The following is a 16,566-nucleotide window of genomic DNA, read 5'->3' as shown; positions in this document are numbered from 1 at the left end:
GATGCTAAAGGCGTGTGCTGCTGAACTTGGGGAGCCGCTACAACGAGTCTTCAACCTCAGTCTGCGACTGGGGAGAGTGCCCGCCCTATGGAAGACATCCTGCATCGTCCCGGTCCCCAAAAAGAACCGGCCCAATGAGCTGAATCACTTCCGACCGGTGGCACTGACGTCACATCTTATGAAGACTCTAGAGCGGCTCTTCCTCAACCTCCTCCGACCACAGGTACAACATGCCCAGGACCCACTACAGTTTGCATACAAGGTGGGTGTCGGAGTGGAGGATGCCATCCTGTACCTCCTACACAGAGCCCACTCACACCTGGATGGGGGAAAAGGCACGGTCAGGATCCTGTTTCTTGACTTTTCCAGTGCCTTTAATACCATCCAGCCCTGTATGCTTCAAGAAAAACTGAACAGGATGGAGGTGGACCCCTGCCTGGTGGCTTGGATCTCCGACTACCTCACCGACAGACCACAGTACGTCAGGCTGAAGGACATCACGTCTGACACAGTGGTCAGCAGCACAGGAGCACCACAGGGAACTGTGCTGTGCCCTCTTCTCTTCACCCTGTACACCTCTGACTTCTGCTACAACTCTGAATTATGCCACATTCAGAAGTTTGCAGACGACACAGCCATCATGGGGTGTATCTGGGATGATCAGGAAGAGGAGTACAGAAGTCTGGTGAGGAACTTTGTCGCATGGAGTCACAAACCACCTGCAACTCAACACCTCAAAGACTAAGGAACTGGTTGTGGACTTCGGGAGGTCTAGAGCAGGTCCACTGCCGGTTCAGATAGAGGGGGAGGAGGTGGAGGTGGTCAACAAGTACAAGTACCTCGGGCTGTGGGTGGACAATAAACTGGACTGGTCATGCAACACAGAGCACCTGTATAAAAAAGCCCAAAGCCGACTGTACTTCCTCAGGAGGCTGAGGTCTTTTAACATCTGCAGGAAGCTCCTGAGGATGTTTTACCAGTCGGTGGTTGCTGGAGTACTTTTCTATGCTGTGGTGTGCTGGGGGAGCAGCACAGCAAAGAAGGACTCATCCAGGCTGGAGAAACTGATCAGGAGGGCTAGCTCTGTGGTCGGCATGAAGCTGGACACTCTGGTGACAGTGGCAGAGAAAAGGACATTAAAGAAACTGATGGACATTATGGACAATGCCAGGCATCCTCTGCACACGGCCATTAACAACCAGAAGAGTCTGTTCAGTGACAGGTTGCTTCTCCCAAAGACAAGAACTAACAGACTTAAAAACTCCTTTGTCCCACACGCCATCAGACTGTTTAACTCCTCTCTGGAGGGGAGAGGGAGGGGAAACAGGAGGACAAAGGAGGGAACAACTAAGCTGTAGTGCCTCTTCACCTCACTGTGCAATACCTTTTGTGCAATACTTTTGTAAATAGTCAACTGTGCAATAGACTCAATACTTGAAATGTGCAATTCACTTGTATTTTTATTTTTATTCCTATTTATTCTATTTATCCCCTTCGTATATTTTATTTATATTGTCTCTGTATTTATATATATGTGTGTGTGTATAACTCTGTAACTTCTGTCGGTGCTGTGCTTTTTTGGAAATCGAATTTCCCAGAGGAACCCACCCGAGGGATTAATAAAGTTCTATCTTATCTTATCTTATCTTCATGTCGGTTACCTTCACGTGCTGCTCTTTGGCAGTTTTACAGCTTTTATTCTGAACATCTTTCTGAAGTGACTGGTTTTTGCTTGTATTCAGCAGAAACTGGAAACTAATCCAACTTGCTGAATGTATTTACACAGTCTTGTTTGCCTCCAGTGCAGTGTCTTTGTCACAAATGTGAGAAACAAATTAAAAGGTGATCATGCCAAAAGGTAGTGAAATTAATACAAAATTGTGAAGGCAAAGTGCCAGAAGAGTAAATACATGGTCACAAACTGTGTATCAGGTTAAATTGTCTAAGTGAGGGTTATGCTTGTGTTTTACTATAACACCATCTAGTGGATATCTAGTGCTCATTGTTCTTTGACAAATACTTTCAAATAGCTTCACAGTGCAAAGCAACCAGAACTGAAGGCAGATACAGTAAAGGCCTCGCAAGGGAGGAAACAACATTTGATATCTATGAGTTCTACACTCCAAACGGTCAATTATTAACAAAAAAACTTGCTTGTCCAATTTGAGCCTTTGAAAATGGGGGGATTGTATGAAAAAGGCCTAACTCCTGAACGAGCATTTTCAAGGATTTCAAGCACCTGTACCAGTTCAATGTTCACTTGAAAGACCCCCTTATAAAGTACTTCTAGCTGAAATGATGAGGACAAAATCCGTGCTGCTTGTTTGTGAAAAATCTGAAAGTTGTGGCTGTATAGACAAACACAGTGAAAAATTTCTGAAGTCTCAGTGTCTCCCTGTGTGTTGATGCAGAATGTGTGCACACAGAAGACTCAGTGCCAGTTATCAATTTAGTTATTTATTTTTTGCACTGCATTAGATAACATCAAAATAGTGTTTTCAAAAATGACAATAATATTCCCAATTGTGTTATTTTTATGTTGTAATCTTTATGAAAAAACTTAAAAAAAAACAAACAAAAACAAAACACCTACCTCATAATCTTTTGAGTCTGGTATATGGCGGGGCGCTGTGGACACCCAAGTTTGTGAATGCAATAACTCAAGAACGAGACAATGTAGAATTTTTAAATTAATACCATGGTTGCATTTACTAAAAATCTCTGTAAGGTTTAAATCTCAGGGACCTTGACTTCAAGGTCAGAGCTTAACTTTTCTAAAGAAAAGAGGATTTTCCCATTTATAAAACATGTATGTCTACTAGGAGGCTAAAGGTTAGCACTATATTTAAAAAGAGTTACAAACAACAATTAGATGATGCTTAAAGCTGGTTTATTTAATAAACATCCAGTTTATTTCCAATTTGGATCAAATTATGTCTGATTGAAGGACTGATGTAATGGTAAGTTGTCCGCTGCTCCGCTTTGAATATTGGTAAGAACTTGACACAGAGATTACTTAATGGATTTTAAGCAAAATTGTGCCTTAGTTCAAGAACATATTCATCAGTTGTTTTTATGTTTTTAGGCTTTTTTTCCCTTTTCACAAGAATTGCTAGTTCCCCTAGAGTTTTGGCCACCTCAACAATCAAGTGATTCCCTATGAGCAAGCAATGAGCGACAGTGGGAAGGAAAAACTCCCTTCTAAAAGGAAGAAACTTATCATGTTTGGTTTTGATAACCATCACTTCAAATAGAAAAAAACAGCACAAAAACACTCATAACTATGACCCTCATTCGGAAATAGGCACCTGCACCGGGAGCAAACAAGGCGCACAAAAGTGGCGCCGCAGACGGAGAAAAAGCGCGGCATACTTTTACGTTTTAAAATTGACTTGGTTTGCACTTTGAGAATCAACTTGTGAGAACTGTGACTACTGTTCATGTGCTGCAATAAACGAGAGACCACTGTATATAATAATAAGTATATAATAATATAATATTCTCTATGACTATTGTCTTCGACCTGTTAACATTTAATATTGTCTTGATAGAGTCAAATAATCATGCAGCAGAGTCCTCCCCTGTTGCTTCTCCTGACTCCCCAGTCCCTGGTCCCTCCACTCCTACTGCTGCACCCACAGGTATGAACATCAAGCACTGATAGCTTTTTACTTGCTTGAATCCCCTTGTGATCACCTTTACTAAATATCTACAACCAATCTGTTCATATCCTGGTTTTCTTCAATTTTGAAAATGAAAATCTAGTAGCAGCCTTCTCATTTCTTTGTGGTGTTTTGTTCTGTGTTTTACAGGCCCACAGAGGAGGACAGCTCGAAGGCGGGCGAGGGAAGGGTCCCAGGACGGTCCATCGGCAGTGGAGCTGGCTATCCTGGAGTGCCTAAAGAGGCCACGCCCGTCTGCAACAGAATATTTTCTCCTCAGCCTTGTTCCTGCTCTGGAGAGCATGCCGCCTCAGACACAAGAATTCGTGAAATTCCAAATTTCTAAATCAGTTTTTGAAAATAGCACAGCTGTGCTAAATTTGGAAACATTGGACCCTAATGATCAGTAGTTTTCTGATGAGGCAGCAGCTCTCCAGGGCAGAAACAATGTTCTTATGTTTCTCCTCCTTCTCCCTGAGGCTCTTCCACTCCAAGCTGGGTCCTTTTTATTCCTGTCTGTCTGTAAATAGTTAGATTTCATATATTTATGTTATTTAGGTCCTTTTGTTACTGAATTTATATATTTTATCAAATAAACATTTATAATGACAAATGTCTTTGTTCTACTACACAGCAAATATTGGCACCCGACTTGACAAAAGTAGAATTTATTTCATATTACACTAATAACAAAACATACAAATACAGTGGGATGCATAAGTTTGGGCAACATTGTGAAAAGTAATTATTTTCCTGTACAAATTGTTGGTTGTCTCAATAAAAATTGTCAGTTAAATACATCATATAGGAGACACACAGTGATATTTGAGAAGTGAAATGCAGTTCACTGGATTTACAGAAAGTGTGCCATAACTGTTTAAACTAAAGCAAGCAGGTGCATAAATTGGTAACACAAAAAAAGAGAAATAACATAAATATGTAGTGTATATCAATGTGTGTGTCTCCTATATGATATATGTAAGTGACATTTTTTACTGTAACAGCGATTCATACAGGAATATAATGACTATTAATAAGGTTGCCCAAACTTTTGCACCACACTGTATATAGGAACATAGTGAAGACAAGTTGCAGAGTAAAAAGAGGTTAGTTTATTTTGGAGTAGAGCTCCATTTATTAAGAAAATGTTAAAAAGACAGGAACACTCTTTAGAGGTTTGTGGGTGGCTCTTAAAAGAGCCGTTGTGGGGAAGTCGTTCAGACTTCAAACAGGCTACTCCTTTGGTTGCCAAGACACAGCTCCCTCTGCCGAGAAGTGAGCCATGAACTTCTCCCTCACCAGGACAGCCTCTCTGGAGGAGTTGTTTGCTGCCATACGACCCAGGTCTTGCAACGGCTCCACCACAGCAGGCGCCACACCTCTCACAGCAGGTGCCCCTCTCTCGTCCACACAGCGCAGAAAGTTGTGGAGAACACACGTTGCCTTCACACACTTCTCCGCAATTTCAGGACGGAGTTCTATGGCGCGCCGATACAACCTCCACTGTGAGGAGAGGATACCGAAGGCACCCTCCACTATCATCCTGGCCCTGGAAAGGCGATAGTTAAAGACCCTCTTCTCTAAAGGGAGGAGGCGTCCAGGGAAAGGTCTCATGAGCTCACGCCGCAGCGGGAACGCTTCATCAGCCACAAAGACATGGGGCTGAGCTCCACGGTGTTCTCCACCAGGTAGAGGCTGGTCAGGAGGCAGATGGAGAGTCCCAGCCCGAAGAGCCTGACCAAAGGTGGAGTTGGCCAGAATACCACCGTCGCTGGTCCTCCCGTACCCCCCAACATCAATGACGCGGAAGCGATGCTCTGCATCCACAACCGCAAGGAGAACAATGGAAAAAGTTCCCTTGTAGTTGTGGAACATGGATCCTGAGTTGGGGGGTGCCTTTGTCTGGACGTGCTTCCCATCCAGAGCTCCACAGCAGAGAGGGAAGTTCCAGCGCTCCTGGAATCCCTCTGCGATGGACCGCCAGTCTTCAGTTGAAGGCACAGCCATGAAATCGTCCACTAGACAGTCCCAGATGGCCGTCGCTACCTGGGGGATGATCTGGCTCACCGTGGACACACCGACTCGAAAACTGAACGCGATGGTCCTGAAGGAGTCCCCGGTGGCAAGGAACCTGGACAACAGTGTTTAAAATGAGTATTATGTGTACTGCAGTTACAAAATACATGATAGAAATTACAAAATTACAAAACATAACTCTTACATAAAACATTTTGTAATTCAAGTTCAAGTTCAAGGTTCTTTATTTGTCACATGCATAGTTATACAAGTATAACACACAGTGAAATGTAGCCTGACACGCTCCTCGACATGTGCAAAAATGGGGGGGGGGGGGGTGTAGAGGAAGAACATATATATATATATATATATATATATATATATATATATATATATATATATATATATATATATATATATACACACACACACAGACATATAGTATATACACTGGGTGAATGTGCAGTAGTAGCAGCAAGCAGGTGAATTCTGTACATTAATATGAATAGACATCTGACTATTTTACAGGATAGACAATATAAACATATTTAAAATTAAAGGAATTTGAAATGTACATTGTTCCTTGGTTTAGAGTGTCTGGAAGAGAGTCCTGTCTCAGTCAATTATAGATGATGTGAGAGGGCGGGTGTGTGTTTAGGGCACGGATGGCTTGGGGATAGAAGCTCCTCTTGAGTCTCTCTGTCCTTGCCCGGAAGATGCGGAACCTTCTACCAGATTGCAGAAGTTGGAACAGTTTGTTGCCAGGATGGGACGGGTCCTTCAGTATCTGCGCTGCTGTAGTCCGGCATCTCCTGGTGTAGGTGTCCTGAAGCGGGGGGAGAGCAATCCTGCAGCAGCGTTCTGCTGTACGGATCACTCTCTGGAGAGCTTTTTGGTCCTTCACACAGCTGTTCCCAAACCACGATGTCATGTTCTGTGTGAGGATGCTCTCCACAGCGCCTGTATAGAAAATCCTGAGGATCTTTGGAGAGACCCTGAACTTCCTCAGTTGTCGTAGGTGATACAGGCGCTGCCTAGCCTTTTTGGTCTGGACCTGAATGTGGGCAGCCCATGTCAGGTCTGAGGAGATGTGAACACCAAGATACTTGAAGGACTGCACCCTCTCCACTGGCGCTCCATTGATGATGATGGGCTTGTAGTCTCTGTGCTGACCCCTTCTGAAGTCCACCACCAGCTCCTTGGTCTTGCTGACGTTCAGCTGGAGGTGGTTGTCCTGGCACCACGATGCCAGATTCTTCACTTCATCCATGTAGGCCGCCTCATCGTTATTGGAGATGGCACCCAACACCACTGTGTCGTCAGCAAACTTCACAATGGTGTTGGAGCCATGGGTGGATTATAAGGATAATTACATGATATATATTTGATATAATCTAGAACAATCTGCCGTGATTATAAACAAATATTCAACTATCCCAGAATTAAACCAGGTCTAAATGAAAAAAGGAGTGAGTATCACTACAAAGATTAACCCACATTGGTCCTAGTACAAGTTTGATATCAGCAAACACCGAGAGCATACCTATGACACCACAGCCATGCTATCATTCAAACACTGATAACAGCATAAATCGAATTAAATCGGGACTTGATGAGACCGTCTGAGTATCACTACAAATATTATGAAGTCGTCTCGTACCAGTTTGCTATCGGTAAACACCGAGAGCATTCACTGTTAGCATAGCACATCCATGTTAGCAGTGTATAAATGGATGGTTTAGCATATATTAGCATATATTAGCGCAGGTATCAATAAAGGACTACCGTAGCAAAGATACCAGTCTGGCACAACAGATGCGGTCACCGTCGATGAAAAAGTTGTTCCATTTAACAATGTTGCATCTATCTGCATCCAAGCCTCGCAGCTGCTCCAGGATGAGAATTTCCATTTTTGCCTGTTGCAGAATTTCAGGGTTTCTCTCGTTGACTTTAATAGCAACAAATTCGTTGGTTTTTGTATTGCGACATTTGGTTACAATACCAAAGCGCCCTTCTCCAAGGAAACCCTCGACCTCGTAGTGACCTCCCAAAAGGGTCCCTTTAGATATTTCAAGATCATCTATAGAGGAGGATGTGTTGGCTGATGCGTTGACATATTCTTGTTGAGAAAATTCTTCTGAGTATTGGGAACTGCAGCTGATTTTCTGTGATTCTTCTCTTTTACAACTAGAAGGCTGCTGAGAGACCACAAGGTTTTGTCCCCCTGTGCTACTCATGTCAGTGCAGGGAGAACTCTTAGAGAGGCCAGGATTGAAAAAGGGGTGGTGTAAAACCTCCGAGGGTGTTATGCGCTGGTTTGGATCCAATGCTAACATCTCTTTGATTAGGCTGACAAATACATTTTGGATTTTTTCCCCCAACACCCGCTTATCTTCAGTAGTTGTTCAAGGTCATCGAGGCACTTAAGTCTTATGCATCGAGTGTCCTTGGACTGACAACCTGTCTCATCTTGAAATTGTCTTTCGGTCTTAAATGTCCAGCGTTGTCCGTTGTAGTTGTCTTTTATGAAATAGTTATCAGCGTATAAGCCAGAGTCTAAAGCATGATCTGGTGGCTGTCCCTGGGTCTGTATGATGAATTTCAAAACATCATAATCATTTCTCCCAGGGTAGAAAGGAAACCCTGTAGCAAGCTCCACAGCTACCAGCCCCAGGGACCACATGTCTATTGCTTCATTAAATAGACTACCAATCATAACCTCAGGTGCTCTATAACCAACCGTCCCCACACAGTCACCATTGTAACCATACTAAACACAACACCATTGCATTAATCTAGCTAAGTGTAAACAGCAGTAAATACTAAATATTCAATGTTGTTGTGCAGCACGCAGGACAGACAGCGCACAATGTGCTTCGAAGTAGCAGCCAAGAAAGGTGTAATTTAAGTCTACGAGCAGTGAACACCCGTGTGCATACCTGTGTGGCTCAGCCACCGATTGTGCAAGTTCCCCCACTTAAAATGATGACAGAGGTCAGTAATTTGCACCAGAGGTACACTTCAACTGTGAGAGACAGAATGTGAAAAAAAAAAATCCATGAATTCACATGGTAGGATTTGTAAAGAATTTATTCGTAAATCAGGGTGGAAAACAGGGTGGCCCCACTGTAACAACACATGTATTTTGTGAAAAATCACAATTTTGCAACTCAAAACTTTAAGAGGCATAAAAGTAAAACGGTAAAAGATTTGAAAAAGCTGATTTATACCTGAATAGCCCAATAATTTGAGAACATTTTAAAGTTTGAATGGTTCTAGGTGAAAATATGAGGAAGTAGTTAAGTTTCAAAAACAAGCATATTTTAGCAGAATTGCGGAAGTTTCCCATTCATTTCAAAGGGACAAATTAAAGGAAAAAAGTGGAATATTTTAAAAAGTATAATAGCAAAAAATACCAAAAGTCATAGCGTACATTAGCAGAAATAGCAGAATAGTTAAAAATTTGAACGGTGAAAATCGGCTGAAAATTGTGGGACTAGTTAAGTGCCAAAAAACGTACGGAAGCAACTAGAATAAAGTAGGATAAAGAATAAAGAGAAACAGGAACTCAATACAATTATTGCCATTTCTGAAACATGGATCAATGCGGAGAAAGGAATAGACTTTGGACTGGAGGGATATGAAGTGAATTTTGTAAATAGAAGGAACAAGAGTGGAGGGGGAGTAGCTATGTATGTGGATAAAAACCTAAACTACAAGGTGGTAGAAAGTAGAGATGGACCGATCTGATATTACGTATCGGTCCGATACTGACCTATATTACTGGATCGGATATCGGAGAAAAATAAAAAATGTAATCCGATCCATTAAATATCACGAAAGCACCTCACAAAACTTGCAACACGCCGTAACTCGCCTCAGAACGTTAGCACGTCGGAGCAGTATGCATCACGTGATAGAGCGGCTGTGGCATGCGGGACCTGTCGGTGGTCTGGATAGCATGTGGAGCTTCGCTAGCAACCTGGCATTTCATCTCCGACAAAGTTATCCCCGAGAGAAGTAAAGCAAGTGTGTAAGTCCATCTCTGAATGTAAAGCATTCCTGCGTTAAGCTTAACAAGCGACTGCCTCTCGCTCTCCGGCTGCTACTTCAATCGTGAAACTGCTTAATGATCAGCTGATCGGCTTTTCTGTCGCGAGTCCGTCTGTCTTGTTTGTTTTTGGCCCACTTTGCACCAGAAAGAGGAAACCAGCGGCTGAACAACAACAGCACGTTTAAGCTTGATAAGCTGTTGTTAGAATTTATTTAATATTACTTTCTACTCGAGGATCTTTTTCTACGTAGCTGACGCTGGTAACTGTGCAGGGGCGGATCTAGCAAAGTTTAGCCAGGGGGGCCGATAGGGCATTAACAGGGAAAAGGGGGCACAAAGACATACTTTTCTTTCTTATTCTCATTTAAAATGTCGAGCTTTTAATAAATAATTATTTGACACCCAAAGTTTTAATTTGATGTAAAATGAATAGAAGTCAATTACTGTATATAGTGACTATTAAGTCTAATATATACACCCTAGTAAGCTATAGTACTTTTTCCTTTGGGAAGGTACCATCTGTGCAGTCTGCAATTTTGTTGAAGAAAGATGTTGAATCTATTTAATATTTCTTGAAAAATAATTGATTTCTGTGCATTTTTTTCACACTTCATCAAATTAAGGTTGATTACGTCGATTAAGCATCATGAGGTGGAGCGTGAGGGGTGGTTCCCTATTTTTTATTTTTTTATTTTTGTTGTTGCTGGGAGTTGGAACCCTATTAGTTAGGTTTCTTAATATTTACGCTAAGTACTCTTTAAAATACCAGAATAGTGAGGATGGTGTAGGTTTAAGTTTATTAGATTGATCAGTATTGCTGAACTAGGAAATATTTTTTTTGTATACAGGTATAACAGAATAGCTTTAGTGTAGTTGTTGTTTTAAACTTGAGTATGAACTTGCAGACTTGCAAAATGCAGCAAGATATTTTAAAAAACAGTTTTGTTGATTAAAAAACACTATATCGGATTCATATCGGTATCGGCAGATATCCAAATTTATGATATCGGTATCGGACATAAAAAAGTGGTATCGTGCCATCTCTAGTAGAAAGTATGACAACTGTAATTGATAATTTACTAGAATGTATAACAATTGAAATTTATAAGGAAAAAGAGAAAAATGTAATAATTAGCTGTATATATAGAACACCTGGCTCTAGTATTCAAGTATTTAATGACTTCATAGAGGAAATATTCTCTAAAACAAATCAAAAAGTTATGTTTATCTGTGGTGATTTTAATATTGACCCGTTGAATCCGAAAAAGCATAAAATGACCGACGAATTCCTAAACACTATGTACAGTTTGAGTTTACATCCTAAAATAACCAGGCATAGCAGAATTACACCACATTGTGCCACTTTACTTGACAATATTTTCACTAACAATATGGAAAACAACATTGTGAGCGGAATATTAATTAATGACATCAGTGATCACCTATCAGTTTTTGCAGTTTATGACACTAATTATAAGAAAAATCAGCATGAAGAAAAACTGAGATACAGACGTGTAAGGACAGAAGAAACTATGAATGCATTTAAGAACGATCTATTAAATCAGGACTGGGACAATGTGTACAAAGAAGCTGATATTGATATTGCATATGGTATATTTTTAAGAATATTCATGGAGTTGTACGATAAAAACTGTCCAACAATAAAATACAACAGAAAGCACAAATATTCAGATAGACCATGGATCACTAAGGGTTTACAAAATGCATGTAAAAAGAAAAATACACTCTATAGGGAATTCCTAAAACAAAGAACAATAGATGCTGAAGATAAATATAAAAAATACAAAAATAAGTTGACCAATAGTATACGTGTATGTAGAAAGGAGTATTATAGTAAAATATTGAACAACAATAAACATAATATGAAGGGAATATGGGATGTTTTAAACGGTATCATTAAAAAAAATTCTGGACAACAAAGTTATCCTCAATACTTTATCGACAATGGCAATATTATGGAAAACACTGCTGATAAGGTCAACAGCTTTAATCATTATTTTGTAAATATTGGACCAAAACTGGCAGAACAAATTCCTGAGTCACTGCCATCAGTAGACTGTAGTGAAAACCTGATTGATAGGAACCCTAACTCAATGTTCCTTACATCAGTGGAGGAAAAAGAAATAATTGACATTGTACACATGTGTAAATATAAAACATCTACTGATTGTAATGATATTGACATGAAAATCGTCAAGAAGGTCATTGAAGGAATTGTAGGACCTCTAACATATATTTGCAACTTATCATTTCAGACGGGAAAAGTGCCAAACAAAATGAAAATAGCTAAAGTTGTGCCGCTGTATAAAACCGGGGAAAGATGCCACTTCACAAATTACAGGCCTGTTTCTTTACTACCACAATTCTCCAAAATCCTAGAAAACCTGTTTAATAAACGATTAGACAAATTCTTAGATAAATATAAATTACTCTCTGATAGTCAATATGGATTCAGATCAAAAAGATCAACATCTCTGGCATTAATCGAATCAATTGAGGAGATTACGAATGCTATAGATCAGAAACAGTATGCAGCTGGAGTATTTCTGGATCTCAAGAAAGCATTCGACACAATCAATCATGACATATTAATTAATAAACTGGAACGGTACGGGATAAGGGGGGTTGTACTGCAATGGGTGAAAAATTATTTAAGTGACAGGAAACAATTTGTGAAGCTGGGTGTCCATTAGTGATGGGATTTCCGGCTCTTTTTAGAGATCCGGCTCTTTCGGTTCGGCTCACTAAAAAGAGGCTCCAAACCGGCTCTTCAGGTTGTTTTGTTTCTTTAACTCTTCGCTGGCCCTTAAAAATGCGTCCCTTTAGAGCCCTGGGGACCAAAAATGGTCCCGCCCCAAAAGTGCAATAAAAAGATTATATATTCATATTTTTTTCCACTTAAATATTCATATAAAGTTTTAATTATATTTTCATTGTTTTAACCCTTTAAATCCCAGTTTTATTACATGAGCGCCCTGTTTTTTTAGCCCCAAAAAACAAAAAACTAAATATTTTCCAAAAAAAACATTTGAAGTAATATTTGTTTGTTATTATAATTAGGCCTTTAGATGGAGCAAAGATTGGCACCAACAGTCATTTCGATCGCCTTTTATTTTTTTTGCAGGAGCGCATTTCATAAAATGCACACACTATCGGTCCTAATCGACCACGCCCAAAAAAGTGCTATAAAAAATTTATATATTAATATTTTATTCCACTTTAAATTAGCCAATCTTTTAGACCTACTTCTCCTTGAAATATTCATGTCAAGTTTTAATTACATTTCGCGGATTTTAACCCTTTATATCCCGGTTTCGTCACATGAGCGCACTGCTTTTTTGCCCCCAAAAAACATAAAACTTGAATATTTTCCAAAAAAAACATTTGAGGTAATATTCAATTGTTATTATAATTAGGCCTTTAGATGGACTAAAGTTTGGCACCAACAGTCATTTCGATCGCCTTTTATTTTTTTTTTCAGGACCAGAAAATGGTCTCCAGGCGGCAAATGCTCCTCCTCTAGGCCGATATAAGTGCATGTTGCCGGGGTAAGTCGCGACGATCACCGGGGCACGATCACCGGGGACTGCTTTTTCCAGCCCACACGTCCGATACCACGTGACAACAAATACGTCATTTCCTGTTGACTAAAAAAAAAAAGAAAAAAAAAGCACCCTCTAACGGTCCTAGGGACCGAAAAATGGTCCCGCCCGATCAGCGGGCGAAGCCGCTGCTGCACGCCGGAAATGAGGCTTCGTTTCCCGCAGGTCTATCAAAGCAGCCCGCTGTTTTCCAGCAGGGATCAAATGTGGAGCAAGGGCGCCACCCGGTGGACAAATAAAAAAATTACAACTCTAAGGCTCATAGACCAAAACGAGACGGAGATATGAGTAATCACCAAGACATTAACGGTAATAATTCTGCAGTGAAAAATAGCGTTTATAATGGAAGTCAATGGGCCAAAAATGGTCCCCAGGGCTCTAAGAGGATGTGTATTGTTAGCTTAGCCACTGAAGCTAATTTAAGGAAGTCAGACTTGAATTTTGAAATGAAATTATGCCAAACTTTTTTTTTTTAGAGAATTTGGCTATATTCCATTCAACACAGTGCAAATGGCTTGTAACTGAAAAACTAAAATGTACAAAAATGGTCCCAGGGCCTCAAAGGGTTAATTAATTTATTATTAACAATAATGTAAAATTATGCACAAAAGGAATTACTAACATTAAAAAAAAGTGGTTTTATTTATATATGTTTATATATAAATATATGCGGTGGCCCCTGGAGACAAAACACGTACAAACTCCAAAACACATTTCTAGCATGAACTGAACTCCCAAAGCAGAGCTACTAGATCACTTAAATTACACAATTGAAAGCATGTGTGTATTGTTTGTGTATTTATACACAGGCACTCATATATATTCAAATAATTAAAAAAAAAAAAAAGTTCATTTACCTGTTACTACCACACACCAAATCCGATGGTTGGTACTTGCTGGCTTGTGTAGCCACAAGATAACAAAAGCCCAACACTGCGCCCAGCATCCTGGAGCACTTCTGTTGTCTTTTATACGTGTTTTGAGTTTTTATGTGCTTCTGAGTTTTAATGTGCTTCGGAGTTTGTACGTGTTTTTACGTGTTTTAGAGTTTTTACGTGTTTTGGAGTTTGTACATGCTTCCGAGTTCATACGTGATTTGAAGTTTGTATGTGCTTTATCTCTAGGGGCCACCGTAAATATACTTTTATTTATTCACTCCACATAAAATGTAATAAATAAATTATATAATACAAAAATCAACTATTCACATTTCAACTTTTAACTATTTAAATTTTCAGCTTTTTCCTTTTACAAATTTAAAGTGAAAACAACACAAAACACTGCAAACCACAACACAATTAAATATAAATCATATACATATATATATATAAACTAGTCATAAGCGAAAACGTTTAGGCTATATATCGCATTTAAAGGTCTTTCTTTGGGATGTAAAAAGAAAAATACACTCTATAGGGAATTCCTAAAACAAAGAACAATAGATGCTGAAGATAAATATAAAAAATACAAAAATAAGTTGACCAATAGTATACGTGTATGTAGAAAGGAGTATTATAGTAAAATATTGAACAACAATAAACATAATATGAAGGGAATATGGGATGTTTTAAACGGTATCATTAAAAAAAATTCTGGACAACAAAGTTATCCTCAATACTTTATCGACAATGGCAATATTATGGAAAACACTGCTGATAAGGTCAACAGCTTTAATCATTATTTTGTATTTTTTTTTAATATATTTTTTGGTCCTTTTACAGCATCCTGCCATGCGATTACATTTGTTCCTGACCACCGAGAACACTCACATTTACTTTTATCGAGTGGAAAAAAAGTTAGCTTGTATATATTATGCTAACATAGCTGTGTCGCTAGCGGTCACGTAGCACATCATTATATACCAGCTAGCCCAACTTCAGTAACCCTACAAACGTCACTGCTGTTTAGTTTTCGGTCTTCATTTATGCTGGAAGTGATAGCAGAGCTGTACGTTTTAATTTGTTTCCAAAACCCCGCAGTCAGGACATGCTATATTGTATTTAGATAGAAGCTAGCGAGCTAACTCCCTGCTAACTTCTAACTCCGTTAAATGTCATAAATTCCGTTTTCATGGATGCCTGGATGTTAAACTCAATTGTTACACCTGGTAGAGCAGAACGCTGATCATTTTATTAAAGATGAAAGACTTTAGACAGTTTTTCAACTCTCAGTAATCCCATAGTGATCGTTTGATATATGGACCTGCAGCGGAGTTTAGACCCAGACACGGCTAGTGACGTCAGACTGAACAACCGGATTACTAACGTTAAAAAAAAGTGGTTTTATTTATATATGTTTATATATATAAATATATGCGGTGGCCCCTGGAGACAAAACACGTACAAACTCCAAAACACATTTCTAGCATGAACTGAACTCCCAAAGCAGAGCTACTAGATCACTTAAATTACACAATTGAAAGCATGTGTGTATTGTTTGTGTATTTATACACAGGCACTCATATATATTCAAATAATTTAAAAAAAAAGTTCATTTACCTGTTACTACCACACACCAAATCCGATGGTTGGTACTTGCTGGCTTGTGTAGCCACAAGATAACAAAAGCTCAACACTGCGCCCAGCATCCTGGAGCACTTCTGTTGTCTTTTATACGTGTTTTGAGTTTTTATGTGCTTCTGAGTTTTAATGTGCTTCGGAGTTTGTACGTGTTTTAGAGTTTTTACGTGTTTTGGAGTTTGTACATGCTTCCGAGTTCGTACGTGATTTGAAGTTTGTATGTGCTTTATCTCTAGGGGCCACCGTAAATATACTTTTATTTATTCACTCCACATAAAATGTAATAAATAAATTATATAATACAAAAATCAACTATTCACATTTCAACTTTTAACTATTTAAATTTTCAGCTTTTTCCTTTTACAAATTTAAAGTGAAAACAACACAAAACACTGCAAACCACAACACAATTAAATATAAATTATAATATGAAAACAAAAAGAACATGCATATTCTCTGTCATATGGACCTGCATGAATAAACTTTCTGAATCCTTTATCTTCCACTACTGAAAATAGTTGTGGATGATTATTATACCTTTCTAATGTGATTCATGTAGATGGTGTGGAAATTGAAAGAGTACTTGAACATAAGTTTCTTGGTGTGATTAAAGATGATAAATTAAACTGGAAGTCTCATATAAATCATATACATAACAAAATTTCAAGAAGCGTCTCAATCTTGAGTAAAGT

At 39.2% G+C, this 16,566-nt stretch overlaps 1 protein-coding gene across 1 annotated transcript in view; it reads right to left on the bottom strand.

Annotated features, from left to right (window-relative positions):
* Nucleotides 1-6,297: 6,297 nt before the first annotated feature.
* LOC309721107 (uncharacterized protein) overlaps nt 6,298-16,566 on the bottom strand; it is a gene marked incomplete at its 3' end in the record, with an annotated part of 85,611 nt that continues 75,342 nt past the window's right edge. Inside the window, exon 2 of the mRNA XM_082558458.1 lies at nt 6,298-7,005. Within this exon, the coding sequence (XP_082414584.1) occupies nt 6,298-6,948 (651 nt within the window). The 5' untranslated portion in view covers nt 6,949-7,005. The remainder of the gene's footprint in view (nt 7,006-16,566) is intronic.

Source organism: Aulonocara stuartgranti (assembly GCF_965226115.1).
Source record: "Aulonocara stuartgranti genome assembly, chromosome: 14".
NCBI classification, from domain to species: domain Eukaryota; kingdom Metazoa; phylum Chordata; class Actinopteri; order Cichliformes; family Cichlidae; genus Aulonocara; species Aulonocara stuartgranti.
The sequence above is the reverse complement of the archived record's forward strand: the minus strand, read 5'-3'. Positions and strand labels throughout refer to the sequence as shown.